Here is a 14,548-nt window from a genome sequence, read left to right as displayed (position 1 = left end):
AGGAAAAAGAAAACCTTGTAATTCCACTGCTCATTATCATATGAATATATTATAAACCATGACATTCAATCTTCCACCCACTCACCCACTCGTCTACCCTAGAAATATTTATCAAGTACCTATAATGGGCTAACCATTGTGCTAGAGATGAGTTTCCATCTTGTACTCATGCTCTTACATATCCAGATTCTTCCTCTGGGAGAAGAGACTAAGCATCAGAAGACTGGGGTAAGAGAATTGCCCTTTTATCATGCATAGCTTCCTTAACAACTCGCTTTTTACTCAGCCTTTTCCCAGTACCACTGTTCATCTTAGTCATTTCTCTCCAACCTTGCTCAGCGCAGCTCTGCAATTTACGTCTCAGCTGCTAATCGGATGTTGTGACACATCAACATTTTAAATCTGATTTATTCTGAGGTTTGGAAAAAAAATCACAGCAGATGATCATCGTTATTAGATAAGCAACAGGTAACTTTAGTTTGGAGAAAGCACAGACTGTTTATTTTGTCTCCATCTGTCTTTCTTTTCACACGGTTTCCTGGGTGTGTTGTAGTGAGACACACAACGAGCTGGTGCTTGGGGAATGGCGATGCTCGACGGAGGCAAAAATCCACCTCCAGTGGGACAAAGTCCCAAGTTGAACGCTGTGCTCCCTGGATATGTCAGTGCCAAGTTCAGCTTCTGCTGTGACATCCTCTAAAGCACTGAAAGGACAGCTCAGAGCCTCATCCTGTTTGTCCTGATATACTCTGTGACAGCAGGAGATCCATGAAGAAGGGGTTTGGTGGAATAGGAATCTGCAATGGGCCTAAGTGTCTGGGTGCCTTGGCTTCCTGACAAGCTGGACAATACTGTTATTGAGACCAGCCCCCTTTGGAGCTGATTAAAAATGATTGAAATATTTCCAAAGTGCACACAGATGATTTGTGGGCACAAGTGTGTTGGCAGTGTGGGCGAGAGGATAAAATATGTACTTGATATAAGTAAGCTAAGTGGGAAGTTAATGGTGTGTGATCGAACAGCAATTATAGCCAAATCTCAGCTCTCTGTGGTCATGGGAGGGAAGGGGAAACAAGTCTCTCTTATTGATTGAGTGATTGACTGATTGATTGTGTACACACACACACACACACACACACACACACACACACACACACACACACTTGTGCCTCAAAGAATGTGTGGAGCTCAGAGGCCAACTTATGGGAGTCAGTTCTCTTTCCACCCAGGTCCCAGGAATTGAAGTCAGGTTATCAGGCTTGTCAACATGTACCCTCAATTGCTGAGCCATCATCTCTGTTTGCCACTAAACCCTTAGCCATCTGTTGCTCAGGATTTGGTCAGAGTGACATTTCTCCAGATGAACCACTCATATGTGGGGATTTCTCATCTTGTGTTCTTGCCTTACCTACAGGGAACTGGAAGTAGGAGGCAGGGGCATCAGAAGGAGGGCTGGGGAGTATCAGAGGCTGCACATCCTTAGGGACTAAGGATTCCATCTCATTTCTGGGTACCAGTGTCTAGCAGAGGATGGGTCTCTGCCCCATGCTCTGTTGGAGTTTTTTGATGAGTGCATGACAAGTCAGAGCTCAGCTAGCTCACTGGAAATCTGGGGGTTGACTTTGTGGAAGAAAGAGGGAATGCTATGGTTTATTTTGAGACTGAGCCAGAAAGGTTCAGGTTTGCTCAAGGAAAGAATGGGAAATTCCTCAGGGGCCAAACTGACCTAAGAAGATTCAGGAACTGGCCACTGTCCCTTAATGGCCTAAGGCTTTATTGTAGGTCCTTCCAAACTTCAGGGGGAGCAACCAGGAACTGCAAGCCTGACTATTGGTCAGGACCTCAGTGTAGTACAAATTTCAGCTTGAGCTTGTGAAACAGCAGCAGGAGGAAGTTTGCTATGGAGGAAGTTGGCTGCCAGTCACTCCATCAGTCATTGTCAGCTGTTACATGCTTGAGCTTCCAGGATAGCATTCACTGACTTAGAAGCTTGGAGCAAAGTGAGGCAAAGTCAGGGACTGACACTGAGATGCATTTGTGTCCCTTCAAGGGACACAAATGATTGGGACAGGCAAGTTGGTCCCTGGATATTATTCGTGGAAGGCTTGGCATGTGGGCAACCACAGAGGGAGGTGATTCCTGGTAACATGACTGTATGTAACATACCGTTAGGTTTCACAATGCTTGTGGACCAGGCTGACTGCATGGGTTGGTTGTCTGTATCATAACTGGGACAAGAATAAGAATTTTCTTCAGGCTTTTAGGTACCAGTGTGATACGGCAGAGAGTGTGTGGTCACTTAAGTGTTGTTTTCTCTCTACTCATCCTTAGTTCCTCTCCCAGATCTGTTTAGTAGGTTCATGATGGGAATATACTAATGAAGGTAAGATTTAGGTGTCTTTCCTGGCTGGGCTATTATGAGCTTCATGAATTTGGCCTGGCTCAGATGAAGGTGAGGAAGTTAGCAGGAGGCACGGCGTCAGGGAAGACGACCAGTACCTGTTGTAGAGTCTGCTTTGCAGGGAACTATTGCCTAAGGGGTCCCTAGGGACCCCATTATTCCAAGAGCTCTGTTAAATCTCCTTGGTGGTGACTGCTAAATTTCTACTGAAACCCTTCATAGCATTCCAAGTTCTGGTAGGTCCAAATTTCTCTAATGATTAGGGCACAAACCTCTCCAGCAACTAGCACAGTGTAGTACTTTGTAACTAACACAGTTCACTTAAAAAAATTTTACAATTGGAAAACAAATCTTATGTTTTTATTAAAAAATTGCACATTTGCATCACTTTATATCTGCCAAAATATTAAAGATAATTAAAATAGCAACGAGAATTTGTTCAATTGGACATTTCACACTGTTCTTGCCTATTGAATATCAGGGGAGCATGGCTGAAGGTCACACAGTCAACATGGGGACTTGGTCTTAATTCTACCTGCCAGGATTATAAATCAGCATTCAAGTGGGAAAGGAAGATGAACTTTACAGCTGTTGTGGGGAAGCCTGGAGGTTTATAGTACAGGACCCGCCAGGGAGGGACATCTCACCCTTCTCTTATTCTCCTGGTGGCAGCAAGTGATGGACAGTCTCTCAATCCTAGAGGCCATCAGCACTCCAGCCCCTCTTCTCCTGCTACTGTACCTTTGTTCTGCTGTAGTAGGTATGGCCTGAAGCCTGTGCCTACAAATAGCACCAGCTTTCTCTTTAGGATAGAGGCTGCCCAAACCTACAGGCTGTTTGGAAGCTCTGAATGGAACCTATCACTTCTTCACCTTACTTGGAGTAGCCCTGAATCTTGCGTGAATTGCATGGTTATAAAAATCCTAAGATCCCAAAGCTCTTTTAGACGTGGACGTTAATTGACATTACTTCTTTAAATATTTTTTAATCCCAACAGAGACTGTAGACTGATATTCTGGTTGTTCATGGGGGATGGCAAGAAGAACAAGAGAATGCAAGACTTACTTTTATAAATATAGAAACTACCACCAATCCGTTTGGACTCTTCGCAGCTTCTGTGACATTTGTGTATAGCTCGTGGTTATAGTGGATGAGTTGTACCTGGCAGAAAGGAAAATCAAGAGTAAGAACAACGGTCCAGCATCAAGAACTGTGAGGCACAGCTTATCCTTCGACACAAGGGTGAACTGCAAACATACTGAAGAACAATTGGAAGGACCATTTTTTAATTGAAGAAATTCCAGAGGGAGGTGTAAATAGAATCCACATGTTTACGATGAGTGTGCATGTACTGTATGAACATACTACCTACACACATTTGCAAACATGTTCTGGTAGCAACGGTGCTTTTATATAAAATTAGTGCCCATCTGGTTCTTTCTCTCTCCCAGGACATTTCCCCTAAAGTGTGTGTTAAGTGAATTTTCCTAGTTAGGAAATAGAACAGTCCTTTAGGTGTGGGCATCCTCTTCCAGCAGCACCAACAGCTGCCACAGACAGTGAATAAATCTCCCTAGCAGTCTTGGGGTGAGCAGGGGGCTGAGCCAGCCCCATGTCGGGGAGATTGGCAGTGTGCAGGTTGCTTGGCTCTGCAGAAGAGAGAACGGATAGCTCTGTTTCATGATGCGCCAGCCTGTCTGGTTCACTTGGTTATGCAAAATTTTGTTTCCCCTTTCCCTGACCAGAACCAGCGTGCCTGTCAAATTCTGTGCAGCAAGCACTGGGGCTGGGGCGGGGGTGGGGGGGTTGGAGGGGGAGGAGTAGCAAGAGTTACCCTAGATTTGGATTGTGGTGAATTGTGTTTCCCTCTATTACTTTAGCCTTCTAAACTCCCATTGTTGAATACATTGCAGACTTTTAGCCATATGATTAAGTTTTAAACCATCTCACTGAGACCTAATCACTTACTGTAAAAAGTGAAAGTGATTGTTTCTCTTAAGATGTACCTTATAGCTATTATTTTAAACAATATTTTTATAGCAATATGAAAGTATATTTGTAATGACAAATTTAAAAATGTAGATGTGAACACCATTTCCCTCATCTCTATCTAATCCTTGTTCACTTGATAGAAAATAAACAGTTCAGTGTAGATTCTCCCAGATGGGTTTCTTTGATTATAAAGCACACAGCTGCACACATGCAAATAAAGTTTAAATGAACAATGGAGGGGTGTGGACACAGCTCAGTTTGTAGTGCCCTTACTTGTTCTGGGTTCCAAGGTCCAGCACCATATAAACTGAGCTTTGGTGGTGCACACCTGAAATCCCAGCACTTAGGGGGTGGAGACAAGAGGGTCAGGGTTCAAGGTCATCCTCAGTTACTTAGTGAGATAAAAGCTGACTTGGGATACACGAGATTAGACATGTCTTAGAAACAATAATAGCAACACCAACAGAAATAATAAAATAGAATAATTTACAATTATGATTCTTAAGTTGATTTCTGACTGCCTTTTCGTTCAATTCAACACCTATAAATCTACCCATAGTCCTCCTAGGAGCAATAGCCTCCTTCCTCCCTGCATGAATACTCCATAACACACTGAGCCACCCACTGGCTTTCATGTGTTTTCATTGTTTTGCCTCTTACAACACTGTCACAGCAAAGGCATCATAGATCTTTCTGTAATGGTGTTAGTGCTCTGCACTGACTGATTGAGAATCTAACAAGGTAGTGCCTGGAAAGTGACTTATGACTCTGAAAGTACAAGACAATATTCGTTATTGCCAGTATCCCACATTGCATAAAAGGGTGTGTTTGTGTGTGTGTGTGTGTGTGTGTGTGTGTGTGTGTGTGTGTGTGTGTGAAGCTTTCAAAGTTAAGAAAGACAATGACCTAGAAGGAAACTTTCCTTTGAAGTTGAAAACAAGTAGCCACATTTATTCCTGTGGTATGCCAGTGTTGCTGGGCATCTAGGTCACCTGGTGCTTTGGAACTCTCCTGAGCCTGCTTGCCCCACTCCAGTTCTGATGATTTTGGGAAGGAAACAGGTTCTGTATTTGTTAAAAGCTCTCCAGCTAGAGATTCACTGGAGTTGCAAACCAGGGGAGCATCATTAAGCATCAGGAATCCAGTAGTGCCCTTTCAGAGTGTACCACGGATCTGACCATCCTGAATCACAGAACATGTCACAGAAGGTGCACATACTATCACTGCTCTTGACATTCCTAATTTGCTTTTTTAACTTCTTATATATTTTGCCAATGGCGACAGATGGTTACACTGCAGCTAGTCTGCTGTCAGAAAGGCAACCACAGGCAGGGGCTAGGGGACTATTAGCCTGTGCAGTGCTCCATCAGGCCTATGCTCTCATTTTTAACTTACAAAAAAAGGCAGCAATGGAAAGAATAGGGTACATATAGAAGTGTGGGCAACATCTGTTAGTGTAGCTAGTGAAACGCTCTTTGCAGAGAAGATATTTGAGCTGAGATCTGATGATGAAGAAGAACAAGGACTTGGGAGATTGGAAGGAGGCATGCCAGTCACACAGAGCATAGCAGACACAAAGGATCTGAGGCAGTGCAGATGGTTAGGAGTGGCTCAGGGTGGGGCCGACTCACACAGGACTTTGCACACCTTGGTGAGGGTCTTTGTAGCAGGAAGTTGCTGGAGTTAAAATAAACTGATTCAAGTGCAATTTTGAAAGATCCCTTTGGCCACCAAGAGGGGTGCAGTAGAGACAGAGGAGGCCTTGCTTACTGTTCTTTACATCACAGTCATCAATTACCCTGTCTTTTCTAGGACACCAATGACATTGACTTTCAAGCCTGTCTCTGTTCCCATGGTGTTCTTACCCAGGATTTATTGTGATTGTAAATTAATGTGCAATTATTGATTTGATGTGTCAATTTGATGGGGCTGAGGGATGTTCAAGTAGCTGGTAATGTTTCTGAGTATGTCTGTGAAGATGTTTCTGGAACAGATCAGCATTTACATTAGAAGACTGAGTAGGAGATATCTACCTTTTCAAACATGGGTTCGTATCTGCTATGAGTCCATAGTGAATAAAGAGACAGAGGAAGGGTGAATTCTTTCTTCTTGGGCTAGATCATCCATCTTTATCTGTCCTTGGAAATCACAACTCCTAGTTCCAGGGCCTAGACTTTGACATCTCAGATTCATACCACAGACACCATTTAAATATCCATGGGTCTTCAGACTTTGACCCTTGATTAAGATCATGCCAATGGATCCCTGGTTCTTCAGCTTCAAGATGCCATGTGGTGAGTCTTTTCACCTGCTATAGTCAGGTGGGCCAGTTGCCACAATAAATTTCTTCTTATGAATATATCAATGTATTATGCTGGTTCTAGCTCTTGGGAAACTCATGACAAATGAAAATTCCAAGTATCTTACAGCCCAAATGGCATGGGCACTGGGTGATCAGGATAGAAACAAACCATAGCTACCTAATACAGACATGTGGGAGCTGAACATCACTGTCAGAATTATCATCATCACCATCATCATTGTCGTCATCATCATCATCATCATCATCTTTTATTGATGATCTTCAATAGCATTTGCTGAGCACTAATCATCTACAATAAATGTAGGAATCAAACTGTGATGCAAGTAGCAAGGGATGGTATGTTGGGAGCTTGGAGAATGGGTTTGAGCATCCTCTCTGGAGATTTACCTTGAGCTGAGATGTATAAATACAGCATTTATAAATAGGACATAGGCACAGGGAAATGTCATCTGTAATATCATCTCATTTAATTCTTAAAATCTCATTAATGTCATAATCTGCTTTTTATTTATGGGGACACCATTTGGTCAAGGAAGTGTAGAGTGGTAAACTATACCCAGTTCTTATGGTTATAGAGTTCACACTCAAACACCATGTTACTTCTAAACTACTGGCTTTGTGTTAGCACCCACCTTTAGGCAAATATCTAAGGGATATATACTATTCATTATCTTGCTCCTAATGTTTGTCATGGAATTTGGCCCAGGGTGGAGGTTAGCAAATGCTTGCTGAATGAAATCATTCTGCTGCTCAGAGTCTGAGTCCTGGAAAGGGCCTTAGATAAAACCAAGGCTAGCTCATTTCTAACAAACACAAAGGAACTCAGGATCAGAGAGGGTCTATATCTTGCTTATCACGATATGGTAATTTATACTTCATTCATTGGAAGCATGACAGAGGAGAAGTTGGCTAGGACCACAGAAGATGGTGGAGAACCTCACAGGTTCAGGCGGTTCTCATGCCCATGGTTTGCAGGCCTCTGGTCTTTGCACTGAAACTCATGCAATCAGATGCAGAACTACATTCACATTCCAGGATTTTCTAGAGACCAAAGTCAAAGCTTCCTCCAAGATCCACACTGAAATTCATCCTTTGAGCTAATTCCCAAGTATTTGTTGTTGCTGAATGAACACTTGCTGTGAGCAGGCTTCTGAGTCCACGGCAAGTTGTCCTTGTCATTGGGCCAGCTGAGAGCTGGTATAAAGCATAATTTTCCCTTTCTAGGAGTGTGTGACAAGTACATGACTAGTATGTGACAAGTGCTTCTCACTCACCCCTCATGTCTTGGGAGAGTGACCAGGCATCACTCAGACCCATGCATATGCTCTACTTTACCTTTCTCTGTGTGACACTCTACCCCTTATTAAACCTGAGTCACCTTGTGATGGCATTCAGCATGACAGGCTGCCACATTAACCTCTGTAATAACTCAGTGGCTTCCATTGCCCATAAGGTAAAGGCCTGCATGTGAGTCCAGCCCTTAGGCGGGCCCTGACTTTTTCAAATGTGGTTAACTTGTGTGAGCAGCTTTCTTTCAGTCTAACTTAAACATCCTACCTCTTCTTTCTATACAACCTGTGTATATTCTGCTATTTCTGCTTAATATATCTTTCCCTCCCTTTTTAAAAATCCGATTTTTATTTGTGAACCCCTTTAGAACTCAACTCAGGGGTCACTTATTGAGACAGATCCCTGGGAAGTCATTATCACAGTCTTGTTGACTTGGAACACACATCACAGTTCTGTTTCCCCATTCTTTGTGAGGATGATTAGTTCTTCACATTTTTTACTAGACTCTAAGCTTCATTTGGCTAAGAACCATGTCCAGCGTCCTAGGACTCAGCACTGTATCTGCCCATAGTAGCAATGGCAAGGTAGAAATAACTGTGAAATGGATAGAGGAAGCAAGGCAGGCCATGGTCGGTCAGACGATGAAATGTGATGCCATGAGAAGCAAGGAGAGAGGGTTGCTTGGCTGAACTGGTAGGAAGCAGTCTGAATTTCAGAGGTGTATCCCCAAAGGGAGTCAAGACCCTTGCTGTCATATAAGACTACATAGATGTCCAAGCTTAACTTCATCCCTGAGCACCCGGGAAACCCAGGTTCTCATCTTTACATAAGGATTGTGATGCTACCTACTTTCTAGAACCACTAGTATGGTTTCATGGGCTCAGATAAAAGCATTTGGCCCAGGGTCTGGCATGCCCTAGACACTCAGCAGTCAGCTCTTACCATGCTTGCTTTTACTCTATGCTCTTACTCTATGCTTACTTTTGCAGTAGATAACAGAGCCTTTGGCTCCTGCAGCAATCAGGGTTAGGTGTGTGCAGTTCCCTTTTCTGCATCCTGTCTTTGAGTCTGTCTTCCTGAGGATCCTGAGGAAAGTGCTACCTACTGTGGAGAACTCAGTGTGTGTTCCCTGCACTGGAAGGAGTGAGAGCTTAGTTCCCAAGCGGCTCAGATGGTAATTTATCAGGCGGCAGGCATTTAATGCAATGAGTGAGCTAGTGAATCTTCCATCCGTGGGGCTTGTGAAGCTCCGGTCACAGTGACTTAACTCTGCTTATTTAGTATTAAAGTGGCCAAAGAGAAAATAGGAACCAATGGGAATGGATGTGGCTAGATTTCAAGAAAACTTTATTTGCAACAACACACTGTGGGCTGGATTTGGTTTGTCGTTATAGTTTGCCCACCATGGCTTATTTAAGTTAAGAGCTGAGCAAAGAATTTCCATGGCATTCATTTTCCGGTAAGTGTATACAGTGGGAGAATACATGCTGGGAGAAAGTAAGCATGAGTCTGTCCCTCCCCCTCATATAATGGCCATTCTTACATGTCTATAGTCCTTTAAATTTTCCAAAGCACCACCAATTCCAATAAGTTTACTTCTGTCAGCACTGAGGTCCCAGCTGCCCACCCTATGCTGGACCCCTGGAGTCCAGAGATGAAATCTATAGATCCCATATCCTCGAGGCGCTCACACAGCTTATCTGTTTGTTCCTGAAATAGACAAAGGATAAAAAAGAAGGCACAGAGAGGTCACACAGCCAGTGACAGCGATTCAGGCCCACTCCACTTTCCCATAAAACAGTAAAGAGAAAAGGAAGGTGTTTCATACTTGAAGAGGAGATTACATTTCAGCGGCTTTTGCTGGAACAACAGTTATAAGCGAGAACTTATTTATAGAAGTCATTAGCAAGTTTGTCTTTATGTGTAAGAGCACACACTCTGCAGAGAGGAGCACGGCTTGATATTTACCAACTGACACATTCTCACCCTAAGCTTTGGCAATTATCGTGGGTCTGCCAGGTGATGATGGTTTCCTGTATCCTAAGACATGTAGATGCAATTAAAGCTGCAAATGAAATGAAGCATCCATCATTTCGTTGACTGGAGACCCTAGATGTATCATGGCAATGTAAAATATGAGGCTGAAGGGATCTTTCCCCCCTGGAGAGAACACTACTTGGATTTTAAGGCATGATATTTTCCAGTGAGTTGTTCTAAGGTTTGAACAAATGCAGGATATAGCACTTGGATGCAGGATGGTGCAAGAAAATTTGAGGCTTGGCTTATCCAGATACCTCTTCTATCTGAGTAACCCACGGCTAGCTTCCCAGCCCTTCTGTGCCATGGCTTTTTTCTTAGAAGAATGAGAATGTGTCTGAGTGCTGTCGCAAGAATGAAACAAGACAATTACCAGCATCCTCTTTTGGAATCCAGGTAGGGTCTAAGCAAGCAATCACAACAGAGGAGGCGATACCATGCAAGAATCGGAATGTTCCCCTGGTGGCCCCCCTCCCACTAGGAGACATTCTAAAATAGCTGCTTTTAGAAGCCGAACTTTCCTTCCGTGGTCCTTTCCCCAAAGCATCTGTATCCCTTGTGCTTCCCAGTAGTGAAGCTGCTGAAAGCCAATGTAGACTGTGATTCCTGTAGAGAGGTTCATCCAAATCCTTCCAGAAGTGTGCTCTGGGCTGAGGCTGGTATCAACTAGGATTGAAAGGTGGGGTGTGAGAGTGCTTTGTGAGCCTCGTCTGATTTTAAGGTGCATTCCTCTGAGTGGTAACCTGCAGCTAGAGACTTCTTATTCCCATCCTTTCACTTTGTGTTCAGTTACTTTCTTCAGCCCACTCCCTCACACTCACAAGACCTCAGACCATCCTAGCACTGAGTGTGAGGAAAGACAGCTCACTGTTCTAGAGTTGAATGTGTCGGGTTCAAGCCCTAAGTTTTTAGTCTCTTTGAGCTCCAATTTCTTAACATGCAAAATGGGATTGCAACATGGTTGCTCAAGGAATGGCTGTGTCGGTTAAAGAACTGCAACATGCAAATGAGATCAAATGTACGAATGAGATAAAGCAGGCTTCAAATGCAGCATCTGGCCCAGAGCACACACTCATTAAATGGGTGCCGTGATGATTCTTATTAGAAATGCCTGACTGCTGAGGCTCAGACAAGGAAAACAAGGGGCTTAGCGACTTCGAAGTTACTTAGAAAAAAGTCAGGCCATCAACATGTTCGGATTGCGTTTTTAATTTTTAGAAAAGTGTCTATAGATTATTCATTTTCATATCTTATTTTGTCTTATTATCCTCTGACCACCAAGATGATTTTGCTAGTTGGTATTAGAATAACAGCAGTTCTGTCTGTACACATTGTCTCAGGGCCCCTCCTCTCTTCAGGTCATTATCATTGCCACAGAAGAGATTATCTCCAGATGAAAAGCATCCTATTGGCATGTCCAGATCATTTATGTCAGATAGGTATTGATAGACATTCAAGAGCTTAAGGGGTTAGCATTAATGAAGGTTCATTTTGTTTGAATTTGAGTCTAATATTATATAGGTACTTTGAATTAAGTCAAGAATCATTTTCCTACTTCTACTCACAAAAAGTCAAGGGCAAGGTAACTTTACCAGTACATTTCTTAGAACTTTTGAGGGCCAGGCAGGCCACTGTCTCTCATGATTACAAATATTCCAAAGCTTATATTAATATTAGCTGATTTTAAGTAATATTATATCAAAAAATTATTGCAACCAATCAGACTAAACCAGGAATTAAAGTCCATCATTACTGGAGACATTTGCCAATGAAATTTCGTGTATTGGTTGAATGAAATGGATAAAAGAGAGCCATGAATGCCTCAGTGCGACTGCTTATTTTTGGATCAGAGCTACAACAAATTTGCACCCATTCTGGTGAAATTATTTTCACATCTGTGGAAGAACCCATCTTAGGAGTTTGTTCTTTTGACATAACTATATTGTGAGTAATTTCTGCACCTACCCCTCGAATACAGTTGAAACTGTTGCTATTTCTCTGGCTTTGAAAGTTTCAGCAATGTGACACCCCAAGTCTCTGTGGAGTCATCCCAGGGACTATGATACAAAGCTTTGCCCTCTTTCAGCTATTTATATGGGCTTCTGGATTTGCTATTTTAGATGCAACTTAACTTGAAAGAGACATGACTTGCTGAACACTCAGGACAGGGACTATCAATGCTTGTGGCAGATGCACACCAAAGGCGAGACCAAGACTATCTGCCTTACTTGCCCTCGGCCCTCAGACTCCATCATGGATAAAGGAGGTATTAAATCCTGACCTTCAGCTTGCCGGGCACCTCACTTGTCTATTCTGCAGTTACTTTAGATGACCCATCTCCTTACTGCATGTCAGTGGGGCAACGGGAACAGCATCCCTCTTTCAAGTCAAGCTGTGGAACAATTTGGATAAAGCATCCACAAAGCCAGGCTTGACTATTCACTTTAATTGCCTGAAATGTGATATTTAATAAGTGGCAATGCATAGCAGTCAGCTCCAAAGCCATTAAATACACACAATCTATCCATGTGGGTTGGCTCTGGAGAGGAACAGAGTGCTAAGAAAAAGTCCAAGGGACATATTTTATTTCATTTATTATTTTTTTGTCTAGAGACAGGATTTCACTATGTTGCTTAGCCTGGACTTAAGTCCCAGGCTTCAGTGACTTCTCACCTTAGTTTCCTGGGTAAGTGAGATAATAGTCATGTTCCACTATACCTGGTTAGGGACCGGAATGCAAATGATGTGTCTACCATTGGTCAATGAGTCATGTTGGTAAGTCAAAGCCCTTTAAGACATTAAGGTCTTTGTGTAGAAAATGTGGAGATTTTAGGAGCGAGCTTTCACGCTTCTTCGAAAAAAATAAACACATCTCAGAAAAAGTATAGGTTGTCTGCTGAGCATCCCTTCAAGAAGATAGAACTGGGCTATGTAAGCAGGAAACACGCTTATGATGGGGATGTAATGGGTCGCAGTGACATTGGACTTATCAACAGAGAAGGAGGTTGGGGACAGGACTGTGATTCAATGATGTGTGTGTGTAGGTCAAGAGCAGCCTCAGTCCTCCTGACTGCCAGTTTGTGACCTCTGCCTTCTTCGTTTGATAGTGACTGGCTCAAATCAAACCAAAAGCAAATAAAGCAAATATCCCAGTCCTGAAGGCTGTCCTGCAAGCCTTTCATTTGTCCTCTCAGTACAGACTTACGTGTTTCCTGTGCTAAGCAAAGAGAAATCTGAAAGCAGGAGGGGGTGCAAAGCTCCCATGGCACTATGGAGTGAGTGGAAGTGTCAGAGACCAGAAGTTAAGGGTCATTTGGGTAGGGTGACTCAGGAGAAAAAGGCAGGGACAGACCATATTCAGTCTTGAAGATCCTGTTGATAATATTGCCTTAATTTTAAAAACAATGGGGAGTTAAGAATGGAGGTGTGTGTGTATGTGTGTGTGTGTGTGTGTGTGTGTGTGTGTGTGAGAGAGAGAGAGAGAGAGAGAGAGAGAGAGAGAGAGAGAGTAAAAGACAGTGATGAGACATCAGTTTGCTTTTGATATAGATCACTGAGCTAAAAACTACACTGAACAGTGACCCTTTACTTTTACTTTCAAATATTTCTCACTATGCTGTATAATGTGTCCAGAGACCACATGCTGACTATTGGCAAACTTCTCTTTCCAAGCTTTCCCACAAACCATGGAGTCGGATCACCTAAACATAATAACGTATCTCATGCCATGGTGCTTGACAAGTTAAAAGCATTATGAGTATCCACCAAAGTATTTTAATAATCAAAGAGATCTATGAGTATTTATTTTGAGGCAGGGTCTCGTGTAGCCTGTGCTGGCCTTGAACTCATTATATATGACCCTGAACTCCTGATTCTCCGACCTCTACCTCCCAAGAGCTGGGGTTACAGGTATGGACCACATGTTTTAATGGTGTGAAGGATGAGACTCAGGGCTCTGTGTATGTCTACCAAGTGAACTGTATCTCAGTCCTAGATCATAATTCATTTAGTGATATTTTTCTTAATAAAAACGTAACCCATTTTTGGGGAGTGGGAGAAGTCTAACAAGGCTTCTGAAAAACAAATGGGAAATTATTAGCTCATTCTAAGAAATGTGATTCAGATCGTCCAATTATTGGAAAACAAATGTCAAATCGCCAAGAAAAGCCTCCTAGTTACATGGAAAAGTACAAAAAAAACCCCAATAATCCAGAAACCAATGTGCTCAATTCAGGGATGGCCACACAAATTATGGTCTGTGAGAGCATTAGAAATGCAACCAAAGGCTAGAGAACAACGGGATCTATGACCCAATACACAGGAGGGAGAGAGTCCCATGGAAGAAGGATGGGATTTTGAATCCTGGCAAATGCACTTACGGGTTAATACTCCCTGCCAGTGGGTGGTGTGTGACTATTCCATGCACTATAAGACCTTTGAATTGTATACCCCTCCCAATAACAGTCTACAGTTGTCCTGTCATGCTGACAAAACCAAATGATATC

General features: G+C 42.9%; 1 protein-coding gene across 1 annotated transcript in view; it reads right to left on the bottom strand.

Moving 5' to 3' along the window:
• Positions 1-14,548, bottom strand: part of Ca10 (carbonic anhydrase 10) — a 491,194-nt gene that overhangs the window by 20,143 nt on the left and 456,503 nt on the right. The window contains exon 5 of the mRNA XM_035448143.1: positions 3,467-3,562. Within this exon, the coding sequence (XP_035304034.1) occupies positions 3,467-3,562 (96 nt within the window). The remainder of the gene's footprint in view (positions 1-3,466; positions 3,563-14,548) is intronic.

This window comes from Cricetulus griseus, chromosome 7, assembly GCF_003668045.3.
Source record: "Cricetulus griseus strain 17A/GY chromosome 7, alternate assembly CriGri-PICRH-1.0, whole genome shotgun sequence".
NCBI lineage: Eukaryota > Metazoa > Chordata > Mammalia > Rodentia > Cricetidae > Cricetulus > Cricetulus griseus.
Note: the sequence above shows the minus strand (reverse complement) of the source record. Positions and strands in the feature narration are given on the sequence as shown.